The sequence below is a fragment of the Cupressus sempervirens genome, chromosome 4, assembly GCF_028749045.1.
Source record: "Cupressus sempervirens isolate cs-2001-9-10 chromosome 4, ASM2874904v1, whole genome shotgun sequence".
Lineage (NCBI taxonomy): Eukaryota > Viridiplantae > Streptophyta > Pinopsida > Cupressales > Cupressaceae > Cupressus > Cupressus sempervirens.
Window position 1 is genome coordinate 773,277,505 of NC_143121.1, and position 14,628 is coordinate 773,292,132.

At 36.2% G+C, this 14,628-nt stretch overlaps 1 protein-coding gene across 3 annotated transcripts in view; it reads left to right on the top strand.

The window, feature by feature from the left end:
* Positions 1-6,505, top strand: part of LOC149563664 (calvin cycle protein CP12-3, chloroplastic-like) — a 30,321-nt gene extending 23,816 nt beyond the window's left edge. For 2 of the 3 annotated variants that reach the window (XM_089826825.1, XM_089826826.1), the window contains exon 2: positions 1,300-1,636. In XM_089826825.1, the coding sequence (XP_089682951.1) occupies positions 1,300-1,397 (98 nt within the window). In that variant the 3' untranslated portion in view covers positions 1,398-1,636. Of the gene's footprint in view, positions 1-1,299; positions 1,637-3,778; positions 6,320-6,402 lie in introns of those variants that run through there. The other variant, XR_016364110.1, reaches the window with a different exon arrangement.
* The last annotated feature ends 8,123 nt before the right edge of the window (positions 6,506-14,628 follow it).

Here is a 14,628-nt window from a genome sequence, read left to right on the forward strand (position 1 = left end):
GAAACTCAAGCCACGCTATTATGGACCATTCAAGATCATCAAACGAGTTGGTGAGGTGGCTTATGAGTTGGAGCTTCCCACAGATAGTCGAGTACACAATGTGTTTCATGTATCACGTCTCAAAAAGGTGTTGGGTCAGAATGTGATGCCTTCTGCAGTATTACCTCCCTTGGATGATGAAGGGAAATTGATCTTAGTGCCAGAATTCATTTTGGATAGTAGAGAGAAGCAGCTTCGCAGGAGAGTAATCAAATAGTATCTAGTTAAGTGGAAAGATTTGCCTATTGAAGATGCTACTTGGGAGGGAGAAGTGATTTTGCAGCATCCAGCATTAAGATTGCTTGAGGCCAAGCAATTTTAGGAGGGGCGGACATGTAATGTCCCATTTTTTTTATTTATTGCTTTTGGGAGGAATTAATTATAAAGTTATCAATTAAAAAATATATATTATAAGGTAACTTTATAAATTAAAAAAAAAAAAGCGCTTCTAGAGGTTGCTGGAAGAAGCAGAGAACAACTAAAAAAAAGGGAGGCCAACCTATCAAGGAAAAAAGAATAAATAGGCATTGAGGGCTCATTGTCTATCATCGAGACTTATTATTGATTTTTGCTTACGTGCGTTGTGGAGCCTAGGGTTTTTGCAAATAGTCACAATTGGCCATTAAGAACAAAAACTCTCAATCGGTACGCAATTTTGAGGGTGTGAGAGATCACCTGAATTATTGCAGCTGTGGGAAGGATATTTCAGTCCTTTCATTTGTGCTTAATTGCTGATTTGGAGTTTCAGTTGGAGTTGCACTTTCACCATATCATCCTCAGCAGTCAGTCTCTAGTATTTGATCAATCCAGGTTCTTCTTTTCAATCTGTAGTTGCAACAAGTTCTCAATTGTATACAGCCAATTAGGGTTTCTCTGTAATGTGCTATGTCATAATGTTTTGGTGCTGAAATTTGCCATATCATTTGTAAAAACATTTGGTTTTCATTGAATGAATACATTGGCACTATTATTTCTTTTATTTCAGCAATATATTTTAGCAGTGTGTTAAATCTAGAGTTTGTTTAGTGGCCTATTGGTACGGGTCTGTACAACAAGCTTCCTTATATAATCTAGAGATTGGCACATCAGAATTTTTTTTTGGTTAGTTTATATTTTTATGTGCTATATTCACATTGTTTATTTTATTGTGGGAGCAAATGTTTGTTACCAAAATCTGACTTTTAATAGGTGTTTGAGACATTTATTAGTAATTATCCTCTCTGTAGTAACTTGAATGATATCTTTTGTGGATTTTTCCAGATTTCTGGTCTCACGAGGTCTTTGCTAAGGTCATCTTAAGCCATGTTTGCACAGAGTTTGACCGTGACATTATATTCTTAATTACAGTTCAAAATTGATGTCAATTTATTAGAAGAAAATTGCTGAAGACCAAAGATGAACAGTTTTGTCTTGGACTAATTTTGAGGAGCACGAAAACCTTTTGACGCACATTTTTCTGCATGTGCAAACTTTGACAAACTTGTATTGTTGGACATTTGACATGTTGGAGTTATAGTTGGAAACAATTCTTTCTTTGCTTGTTAGTCAATTTTAACAGATTTGATATAGTTATGCCATAAGCTATGTTTGTAGTACCTTTCAGATGGCAAATTATCTCATGTCTGACGAAATATGTGAGTTTCCAGTGCAAAAAGTGGCAGATAGTTTGTCTTGCCTTGACAATCCCGCCTCCTGCCAGAAAAAACAAGTTTGAACTGCCCGAAAAACTAGTCACATCAACTTTTCCCATCTAAAAACCAGTTTGAAATTTCTGTTCACTTGATTTTTCTTTTAAGCAAGTTTCCAGATGTGAAAGGTGCAGGAGTCTATGGATTTGATTTTGTTTTAACAATTTTATTTTGTTATATTGATTGCATTACCTGTACAGGCAATTTGGCCTTTTGAAATCACCAAGACATGGTTGCTGGGGCAGGCACAGAGTGAATGTTATGTTTTCTTTGCAGTCTACTGCCTAGAAAGGCAAAGTGTGGTCAAGGTCTCATTAGGACAGGTTGCCTGTAAACTGTTGGTGAAGGCATTATTTATTGCAGAAGATTTCACAGTAGCAGATGGCCCCAGTGGGACCCAAGACACTGTAATGCTTGGCATTTTACATGTACAGGTGGTTTCTACCCGAGTTTAGGCTGGTCCTCAATCCCACTTTTTCCAGCTACATACATTATGATTGCCCTAGAAAACTCATAGAAATCAAGCGCCTTAAAGAAACCTAACATCAAACAGTTCCTATCTGAAAACATGTTATGGCTTTATGGATCATCTAATTTGAAAGAGCAGAATAACTTGGCTTCCAATTATTTGTAGTTATTCCTTAACTCACACCGTAGCATCCAAACTATGTAGTCTGCTATCTTTGTAATGCAGAGCTCACTGTGCTGCATAGAGCATTCCATTTATTTTTTGTTTTAGTATAAATAATTTTATGCTTTTCTGATCTGACAGCCCGCTTGGCCCAGCAGCTAAGCTCAACTTATCACGTACCATGAAATTGATCATTTGTTACTCGGTGGGTCTTGTGCACTCTTGACAATATCTTGTGCACTGGCAATATTCTAAGAGACTATTTTCCATAGTTACACCACCCTGGGGGACAGGGGACAGGGGAACGAGGGGACAAGTTTCCGGGACAGGGACAAAGGGGCCTTAATTTGGGGACGGTGGGGGGACCGGGGGTGGGGTGGGGGCTGTATATATTATACATATGGTACTTAAAAAGCTAGTTATGAAAAGATTTATTGCAATATAAGATATAAAGATGTGAAAGAGTAAATACTTGAACATTGTATTGAATTGGAACATCAAAAATTGAACACAAATAGTCAAATCAGCAAATAATCAACACCGGGATGACCCCCTATCCTTGGCAGAGGTGGTGGAATCTGGTGTCACCACTGGGGACAAGGGAATTCATTTCTAGCCTTTTAACAGATTTCAGAATCCTTTCATCTCTGTAGATAATCTTCTTTTCATATTATAATATATCATGCATGTTGTTTCAATAGTCTGATGTCAGGCTTGGTATCAAATAATGAGAGGCAGTTTGAGCTGCTTGCTTGTTAAGAGCTCACCGTTGGGATTTGTTCATGTATTCAGGGATATGACAAGCTTTCAGTTATATTTTATGTCTAGAAAAGATTTTACAACTGTTGAACATGACCAACTTGAAAATTAGGAGTGGCTTCTTATGAAACACGAGGCAACTCTGGCCATTTTGAGAGTGGATTGATTTTGCATGTAAAAACTGTTAATATTTTAATTTAATCATTTTTTATTGTTCCCATCTGTCTATAAAATTCAGCTGTTTATCTGTTCAAACCATTGAGCCTTCTTTCAGTGCATAAAAATCTGTTTCAAAATTTGAGTTTTTTTTTCAATAAATAAATGGGTAAAAGCAATATCTACTCTGTTGGATGTAATTCGGTTCTGGTATGTTTGAAATATGGGTTTAAACTTCTTTCTATCCTTGAACTAGCTCCAATCTATTCAACTGTTTCTCTGACATGTTATTCTGCTAAACTGGCTTTCCAACTTCTGGCTTTTTTATATGTAAGAATATATAACAACTGTACCACTATTTTGATCATTATTTTTCTGACTAATCTGACAATGTGAAATTGGCTTTCCAGCTTCTAGTCTTTTATTTACGGAAGAATATATAATAACTGTATCCTTCACTTTAAACATTATTTCTCTGACTTATATTATTTTCTTTTTACCATAGTTTCGAGGAAACCTGTCTCTTACCCCCTAAAATACGTTTTAACTTTTGGAGATAGAGACACATCTTCGGGCCCAGAGTTATCCCTGGAAACTTCTCATTCCACAGGGTTCTTCTGGCTAGTGTATGCTGCCATCTCCAAAGTCTTTCAACCAGAAATTGATGTCTCCTGCAAAATCTCTCCCTAATTTAATGGCTTACTGGTGGAGACAGGGAGGCCCTGCCTATGACACTGCTATGTTCTCCTCCTCTAAAAAATTACAGTATGTAAAAAGGAAGTTGAAGTATTGGAACAGGAATTGTTTTGGTAATCTCCACACTATGAAGAAGAGGGCTCAGGATCGTCTTGAGGTCATTAATAGGCAGATTTGGGATTTGGGTTTTTTCTGAAGCTCTTGGTCTAGCGGAATCCCAAGCTACTAGTGATTTAGCAGAGTGGGATCTTAGAGAAGAAATTTATTGGAAATAGAAGACACTTGTTGACTGGCTTCAAGAAGGGGACAAGAACACCGCATTTTTCCGTAAATCCGTCCAGGCTTGATGTAACAGGAGTTACATATCTTCTCTTGTTACTTTTGTTGGGACGCATCTTACCTCCTCTCAAGCTGTCTAGGGAAGCTATTCAGTTTTACTCTGCTCTTTTTTCAGATGACTTGCGTCCAGCGGAGATTGAGGAGAATACGATCTTGTCTTGTATTCCCTCTGTTGTGACCAGGGAGATGAATGACTCTTATGTTGCTGTCCCCAAGAAGTCTCCCTTTAAGTTCCCACCAATTTCTTTGGAGCGGCAATTTGCAAAATACTAAATGGAGCCTCATCAATTGGGATACTGTCTGTAGGCCAAAAAGGGAAGGAGGCCTTGACCTTCGTTCTGCTATATTGTACAATCAAGCCCTTTTTGCCAAGCTTTATTGGCGTTGGTGTTCTAGTCAGTCTCAGCTTTGGGTCCGTATCTTGTCACACAAGTATTTCCCTGGCGTTGAGCGTTCAAATGTTTTCGGGTTTCCTCTTGAGGGAAGAGGCTCTATGGTGTGGAATATCCTCAAGATTGAGGCTCTCCTGGTGAAGAGAAGTCTTTTTTGGATTTGTAATAGAGGCACTGAGGTTCTATTTTGGAGTTATTCCTGGAATGGGCATCCTCCTCTCTTGTCCTCACATCTGCACTTATAGGCTCTTTGTGATTTTTTCCTTTCTACTGGATGGAATAAGGTGGCTCATTATAAGGAGGCTCATAACCTGGGCCATGCTGTTGGTTACAGATGGAAGAATTCTTCTGATTGGCTGCCGGGTGGCTCTCTGGAGGATTGATTGGAGTTTTCTCAGATCTTGGCTCCTAGGGAGTGCAGTTCTCTACAGGAACTTGATGTTTTGGCTTGGGGAGGTGCTTCTTCTAGCAAGTATTTTGTTTCTTCAGGTTACCTTGCATTGACTAAGCAACTATTTGGCGAGGTGGAGGTCTCTTGATGGAAGAAAGCTTGGAATAACTTTTCTTGGCCTAAGTGTAATTTTTTTCCTTTGGATTTTGGTTTACAATCGCTATCTTACTTGGGAGAATCTTTGCAAGAGAGGCTTCCAGGGGCCCCCATCTGTGTCTTATGCTGCAATAGTGAAGAGACTGTTTCCCACCTTTTTTTCTAGTGCCTTTGTCAACCAGATTTGGCACTTTTGGTGGAGTGTGTGGGGATGCACGTGCTGACATGTTTCTTCCTTTTTGAGTTTTGGGATTGTTTGGGCCATCCCCCTTGCAAGACCTCTTTTCTTTAGGTTGTTTGGACTATCGACCTTCCCTTATTTTATGGAATGTCTGGCTTGAGAGAAGTAGGAGGATCTTTCATGATGTGTAGCTGGGGATCAGACCCCTATGGGGGAAAATTGCTAACTCTCTTCATGGAACACTCTTGGCTAAATGTGACTTTGGTGGCAGTTTGGACCCTAGAGATGTTGGTATTTACTCATGCCTTTCCTCTACAAGGTGGTGCTCCCTCTCTCCTCCACAGATGCTTTGGGAATAAAGCTAGGCAACGCTCTCAGTGTGTTAATCGTGAGGGGCATTGGACTCCTCCCCAGGCTAGCGTTCTTAAAATTAACACTGATGGCTCGTCTTGGGGAAATCTTGGACCGTTTGGCATTGGGGAGTTGGGCATGATAGCTCTAGTGATGTTCAGTTTTTGTTTTCTATCTACAAGGGTTATCATACAAATAACCTCATGGAAGCCTTTGCTATCTTGGTTATAGTGGAACAGTGCCGTCAACGGGGCTAGAGAAGAATTATTTGTGAGACTGACTCGTAGGTGGTTGTGAATTTATTGAATAGATGGAAGCTTGTGGATGTGTATTGGCATTTGACTTTGGTTATTCAATAGATCACTCAGTTATGCAATTCTTTGGATCCTGTGTCTTTTATGCATATCCCTTGAGAGTGGAATAGTGTGGCTGATTGCTTGGCTAAATGGGCCTTCGAGCATGCCTTGGATTGGAACATTGTTCATCATAGGATGCTTCCACCTGACTTATCTCATAAGTTGGCTCAACTTGTTGACCAGGGTAAAGCTCTTTAGTGCTCTGTTTCCTCTGTTGTCTTGTTCGCTTTGGTATTTAATAATTTTTTTATCCCTCTTTTAATGCAGGGTGTAAGGTGTTATAAAAAAAACTTCGATTCTTATCCTCTACTATCATTGTACAAAACACTGTTTGTAATGATAATGATAGCCGGTATAGTCCTTTGATTAATTTGCTCTGCCTCTCTAGAAAGGTTCATCAATGATCAATTATTCACTTTCTTGTAGTATAATGATTTATTAACCACTATTATGTTAAAGGGGTCATCGGATTAGTAATAAGCGATCCTTGTATACCATCAATTCAATTGTTGGGATTAGTGGAAGCCACTGCGTATCTTGAGCCTTCTCCAATATCTTATAAGGAGGCATCCATGCTAATCTTTTCCACTCTCATGATAGCCAGTATAGTCCTTTGATTAATTTGCTCCGCCTCTCCAGAAAGGCTCATCAGTGATTAATTATTCACTTTCTTGTAGTATAATGATTTACTTACCAATGTTATGTTAAAGAGGTAACCATATTAGTAATAAAAGATCCTTGTGTATCATCAATTCAATTGTTGGGATTAGTAGAAGCCATTGTGTATCTTGAGCCTTCTCAAATATCTTATAAGGATACATCCATGCTAATCTTTTCCACTCTTATTAGACCATTACAAAAATTTGCATAAGTTGGCAACACATATCTTTTGGCATGTTTATCAGAGTTAAATTATCAATATTATATAATGATAATCTAATATGAAATGTGTAGTGATTTTTGAATTCGGATTGTTGGACACATTAACATTTGACATTTGTGTATTTTAAGTAACATAGAAGCAGAATATGAAAAGTCTAGATTATACCCAATTAATCTTGAATCCTAGAGCAAGCTAATTTTTTCCCGAAATTTTTTTTGATGCTCGGAAAAATTGTTTGAGCGATTGTTGATCTGATTTTCAATGTCTTTTTTGCATGTAAAGTGCATTAAAACCATGTTAAAATAGAGAAAGATGTAAAACATCATTGCAAAGATTACAAAACTCTATAAAAATCTCATGAAAATGACTAATCATTTAGAAATAGTGTTCATAAATAGTGTTGATTTTAGGATAAAAGCAAGGTCAATGTGGAATTAGTGTAGGAAAAAGTTGTAATTTTGTCCTTGCAATTTTCTTTTCGACCTTTGTAAAATCCTAAACCGAGGACTGGTAGGAGCAATGGCGATCATCAACAAAATTTGAAGGGCCCTCAATAATCCTAAATTATGGGAGCATGTGAGATAGTGTCAAAGCAGCTAATGAGTTCAATCATCTTAATTATGGGGGGCATGAGAAATGGTGTTGAAGCAACCAATAAATTTGTTCTAAATTGAGATTTCAATATGACCCGACCTTTCTATGTGCATCACTGAATAGATTTTGATGAGTCAAATATATAATAATTATTACACTAATTTTAGAATCAAATATTATGCACTACTATAAATGATCCGGAAGGGGGAAACTATGTAGTTTATAATTAATATAATAAAATACTATCAAAATTTAAATTATTAGTGATTTTTAATAGCATGTGCAATGATTTATTCCCCCTAAAATTGAGGATTTAACTAAGTTGCCTTATTTATTTGTCATGATATGTTCTAGCAGAGTAAGATATCAAAGTCTTGATTTATTTATTTTGGAGAAAACAAAGAACCCTACAATAATCATTCTAATCGTTCAAATGTTTAGACTCAAAATTAAAAATCTATATATATATAGTTGTTTGGTAATATACACATGTATCTTATGACATGTAAGTTCTTATGAGAAGTCAAATCAGTCTATGTTAAAAACTCTATACTCAAAATTAGATATCAACACATATATAGTTATTTTGGTAATATACATTTGTATATATCAATTCACATGGTATACCATGCTAATGTGTATATAATTGTTTAATGAGTATTAATAGCAAAAGGAGCTTAGATAATTCTATTTATATGAATAAATTTTTTTATTTTCTGAAAAAAGTTTGATTCGGATTTTGAAAAATAAGTGGTTTACGTCATATTTTGGTGCTACTTCAAATCATAGTTTGATTGGAATTTATTGGAACAAAATCAATGTTAAAACTTTGAGTTCTCCATGCTAAAAATAAATGAGGAGATTATGCAAAGTGCTTTGAATCATCTATATAAGTCCTTTGTCACCTAAAATTGATTTTTTTGCATGAAAGTGTCTTTTAGTTTTTTGATTAAGTAAAAACAAGTTTTGAAAGGACTCGAAACCTTGTACAAAGAGACAAAAGATATAACAATGAAGGATCTTAAAACAATTGTGGAACACCACCCGACAAACTAGAGGGACACACCAAAGTCTCCAACAAGAGGGTGAAAAAACAGCTTAGAAAAATACCAAAGACCATCAAGATTTACATTTTGTTCCAATCTTTTAAGAACATAAAGACATATCAAACAAAGGTTGGAAGATTTGACTTTTAAACCTTTAATTGATGTCCATCCATCCTCCACCTTTTTGGCAGCCATTTGCCAATCCAAAGGCAAACCAGAAGAACTAGGGCAGACCACAAGAATATCCAACGGGGGAAAGGGGTAGCACCACAACTAACCCCCAAAACCCTTGCAGAAGAAACATGGGCCTCAATACCCACAACATCAGGAGATACTACTACTGAATCAACACCTTAAACAAAACTCTGGACAAAGTTAGCAACAGAAGATGGGATAACATCAACATTATAACATTATGAATCAAAGCCTCCTTAGAGACAACATTCATATCATCAAAGACGTCAACATAGTCATTTGCCAAAGAGGTATCATTCTAAGAAGGGCTCACCTCATCCTCATCCTTGGAAGCCTTCTGAACCGTATAGTGATGGTCCAAAATCTTCAACCACCAAGAAGGTGATTTCTTCGATCTAACCTTATCAGAAGAGCACCTCGTAGCAAGATGACTATTCTTATGACATTTCCTACACATGAATGGAATACCCTATCAAGAATTTGGGTCCAAAAACCATTTGGAGAAGCCAAAGTAATTTGATCGGGGAGACCTTTGGACGAAAGTGTCCTTTAGTTATATATATATATATTTTTTTTCAAATTTTCATTTTCTTAATAAATCTAATTTTTCACTTTTTAATGCTTCAATAAAATTTTAATTTTAAACTTAAAAGATAATATTAAACTTTGTTATAAAAAGAAAGATTAAGTTTGTTGGTGTCCTCTGGTGTTTTCAGATGTTAAATTTTGATCAACTCAGACACTTGTGGGAGGTTTTTTTCTTCTTGTTATTCCTTTTGTGCCTTTTTGCCTATATCTATTTTAGACATTTTTAGATTAGGTCTCATAGTTTCCTCCTTCGTTGTTTGGGCACGGGTTATCTTGCTTCGACTGTTATCTTATTTTGATAAGATTGTGACACTTGTATGCAGGATTTTGGTTTTGATTCAGTTCATGCAATTCCATGTGGTCATAGGCCCCTTTTGTTTATTTAGGTCCTCTAGTAGGTCTTGGGCCTTTAGGTTATTTTTCCTTGTTACCTCTTCTTCTTTTTGGTCTTCCTTGTTTGTAATCATCTTATAGTTATGTTTCGGGTATGGAGAAAATTGTAAATATATTAATATATCAGTAACTTTGCTACCATTGTCTTTTGCTCTCTTGTTTTCGATATCCTTTTGGTAGATCACTGATAAAGTATAATGAAGTTTGTTTAATTTCATCTCTATTGGTAGTATTTCGAAATAGAGTAAGGATGGAAAACAATGTTATATTTTGCACCTAAAAAGGGATTAAAATAGAATTCTATTAAATCTATTATGTATGCAAAAGATAAAAACCCAAACTTATAAATAACATCAGATAGTCAGCAGGTTTTAAATTTTTTTAAGAATGAAGAATGGTTTTTAATGGATGCAAGATAGAATATTATATCATCAAACATAAAGGTCAAGCGAGAAGTAGCTAAATTAATTTTAGAGTCAGTAAACAAAAGGGTCAAGAATAAGAATTGTTAGTTTCTACAACATGAAGTATTAACAATATTGACAAATGATTTCATACAAATCAAGGGAAAAAGGAACTTATGTTTTATCCTTCCCTATCTGATTTTGATCAGGTATTGTCATCATGAGCTGATATGCATCATCTTAGAAAGGGTAGAAGCATCTAAATTAAGGGAGCAAACTCCTAGATCGTCAAAAGATAGGAAACATGTAAATTATAAGTGAGAACGTTTCTTTAAAAGACATGTTAGATCAATTAATACTTAGAAGTATAGAGTACTTTTATCATCAGAAAGTATGAAAATTTCAGTTTTTGTTATTTATATGATCTTATAAGTTGACATCTAACCTTATATGGAAGTGAGTAGTGTTTTTGATACAATTTCCAGCCAAATATTGAAATCTAGAAAGGAAATTTGTAGTTGTGGGCTAGAGTGACCTTGTTTCTCATCTTCGCAAGGAAATATTTTGATTAAAACACTTTTATGTAAAATTAAAAGAGATGATGTAAATTGGGGTATGCCCTTTTTATTCTGTATAGTATAGGATTTTGGTCCCAGGCAAGACTAGAGGTTTTCTTACTCTGTTCTTTCATTCCAGTGCCTGTTTGAATGAAGAATCCATGTAATTTATTTATTTATTAAATTATAATACAAGGCTTCAGTCGTTTACTAATTAAAAAAAAATAAAAATTAAACTTTATTATTTTTAAAAAAAAGTTCTGTGTCATCATACTTTTTGAAAATGATTAAATTATATTAAAAAGCATCTCTAGATGTAATCTCCCATTTTTGAAAATTAGCCATACCAAAACCGGCACCAATCTCTATCTCTAGGGTCTCCAAGTACTCCGTCTCTTAATAACTTGCTTTTACTAAGTGACTTATCACCAACATGCAAAACCACTATGGTTTGCAGAAAATCGTTATTGTATGCTTCTAGCCTATCTTACATAGTTTCTTTTAATTCATATTTGTTTGCCCATTGAAATTAATCTATCATACATGGTGACATCTTGCCTATTTTGTTCTCATAGATATTGTATGCGATGGTGTTGATGGAGAATTTTCATTGCCATGATTTGATTTTTTTCATTACTGTACCTTGTCATGCTTTCTCTACCACTAACATAAATCACAACCCAAAGTTTGTTACACCTAATTCAATAATCCCATAGAAGAATAAATACAGGCAAAAACATAACCAATTGAAGAATAGTTGATTGAAGAGCATCAAATTGAAGACACGAACATAAAACAAAAGATTCAAGAGCAATGACAACAATGTATACCAAAGACCTTTTCTCTATTTCTTATAGATCTAAATCACTTTCAAGGTTACTATTTGTAGTGTCGCACATGTTCTATGTTCACTAATGCCATAGTTTGTTGAATACATATTTCATATAGATCTTTAAAAAAAAACCCAAAACTAAGTTGTTGCTCAATTGCAAATTAATTGATGTTGCGAGGGAAAGAAGGGGAAGTGCTACACATTTATGAGAAAATTGACATAGAATTGTATCTTTCGTAGAGTTTTTGAAATTAGGCTTTATTATTGTAAGAATTTGCCTTAGGGAAAAATAACACCAAGATCAAGAAGCTCAAACACTAGCACAACATGGACCAATAATGGATGATCAGAATAACAATAATGAGAATATCATATGTGTATATACAAACTAGAAGTGCCTATATATAAAGGCCTCTAGAATGACTAGGAGTTAGCAAAGTGATAAGCCTCACAACTAAGCACATGTCCACCAAGAGTTGATTATCCTCCATTGAGCACAGAAGTTAGTGTGATGATGAGAGTATAAGAATACCGAGGTGTATCTCATAAAGAGATGTTATAGACACCACGTGCTCAATTAGAGTGCGAACAACTGTGTTGTCTACATGACAACTCAGATGATTATGAAAACTCCTATGTTGTCACCAAGACAACTCATATGACTACTCATACTCCTAGGTGTCTATATGATAAATAATAAAATTATGCATTTAACCTAAGTAAACTTAAGTAAAGTGTAATAATAAATAATTATTTGCACTAACACCCACCCCTTAAGTGCAACTTAGGGGAATGCACTTAAGCTCACAAAAGCTATAATGAAAATGCATGATGGGTCCCAGCTACTGGGCCATGTTAGGTACCCATGTACAAATGCAATGCTCTACATACAATGCTATGCAATGCAATGCAATCTCTCTAAAAATGGAGAAAGAGGGAAAACCGCATGGGAAAAACCCTCCCCCAAAAGAGATATAAGTACAATAAAGAAGATGAGAGAGAAGAAGACCTTATGTAAGGAAAAAATCCCTCCCATAAGAAAGAAGAGAGAAATCAAGGGACTCCCCTTTTTGAAATATCCCGCACACCCAAGAGATTTTGAAAATGAAGATACTTGACCTTAGTGAAGGGTTTGGTGAAGATATTTGCAATCTGCTCTGCTATAGGACAATACTGCAATACAATGACATGCTCATGAATCAACTCTCTGATGTAGTGCATATGAACCTCAATATGTTTTGTCTGCTGATGTTGAATTAGATGTTTTGAGATCTCAATAGCACTCCAATTATCACAATGAATGACTGTGGGTTTAGGTATGTCAAATCCAAACTCCTTCAAAATATGTTGTAACCAAATAACTTCTGTAGCTGCAGTGACAACTCCTCGATACTCAGCTTCAGTTGAAGAAAGAGCAATATTGTTTTGCTTCTTACTCTGCCAACAGATGGGGCCAGAACTAAGAGGAAACATGTAACCTGAAGTAGACTTGCGAGAATCAAGATCCCTTGCATAGTTCGAGTCTGTATAACCAACCAATTGAAGTCTAGTACCTGTAGCATAGTGTATCCCATGTGTATGTGTACCTTCGATGTAGTGCAAGATGCATTTGACAGCCTTCCAATGAAGCTCATGTGGCTCTTGCATGAAGCTAGAAATCATGCCAACTGCAAAAGCTATGTCAGGGCGTGTATGTGTCAAGTAGATGAGTCTCCCAACCAATTGTCTATACAATGTAGCATCAACAAGTGGAGTGGAACACTTGGCCTCTAACTTAACACTTGAAAGAAAGGGAGTAGGAGCAGGCTTACAATCACTCATGCGAAATCGAGCAAGTAAATCAAGAGCATACTTGGGTTGAGAAAGTGTGATCCCAGCTGAAGACTGTGTGATCTCAATACCAAGGAAATAATGAAGTAAACCCAAATCTGTCATAGCAAATCTATTTTGCAAAGAAGTCTTGATAGTGGCAATGATGGATGAAGTACTTCTTGTAATGATCAAGTCATCTACATAAAGCACGAGTATCAAGTGTGAGTCATCCCTTTGAAGAATGTAGACATTCGAATCTGAATGACACCCGGTGAATCCTGTTGAGAGAAGAAAGGAATCCATCTTGGCATACCAAGCCCGAGGAGCCTACTTGAGGTCATAGATAGACTTTTTCAACCTAAAAACCAAAGTAGTATCATGAATGAAACCTTGTGGTTGCTCCATGTAAATCTCTTCAAGAAGACCACCATTCAAGAATGCACTCTTCACATCCATTTGATGTACAACTCAACCATGAGTTGCAACAATAGCTAGTGTCAAACGAATGGAATTCATCTTAGCTACTGGTGCAAAGGTCTTAGTATAGTCAATACCAGGAACCTGTGAGAAACCTTTGGCAACAAGTCTAGCCTTATGCTTATCCATACTTCCATCCGCTGCAAATTTGGTTTGATAGATCCACTTACATTGAACTAACTTTATTCCCTTAGGAAGAGGAACTAAGTCCCAAGTGTTGTTTTTCATTAAAGAGTTATATTCGTCCTCCATGGCCTTGTCCCATTTAGGAATCCCTGATGCTTCCTTAAATGACCGTGGATTTGAAACAATGACAATATATGCACGTGGAAATGATTTATGTTGTGAAGGATTCCCCACCAGTGAACCTGTTGAATCAAGTGTTTGTTGTGCCCAACAAGGTCTAGTGGAAGAAGAAGAAGAAATATCCTCAACTATTTGTGGACCTTGGGAAGGTGGTGTTCTGTGAGTCAAAGTTGAAGGAATATCATCTTCTAAGTCACTATCATCATTATCATCACTTGCCATGAAGGAGGAAGGAGGCGTTGAAGGAGCCAAACTTGGACAAGTTTTTTCAAAGTGGACACTCCTCTCAAAGAAGATTTCATGTGTCTTTGGATCCATGAGTTTGTATGCCTTAATATGGTTAGGATATCCAACAAATATACAAGGTTTGCTTTGAGTTTCCAATGCCTTTCGTCTTTGTGGAGGT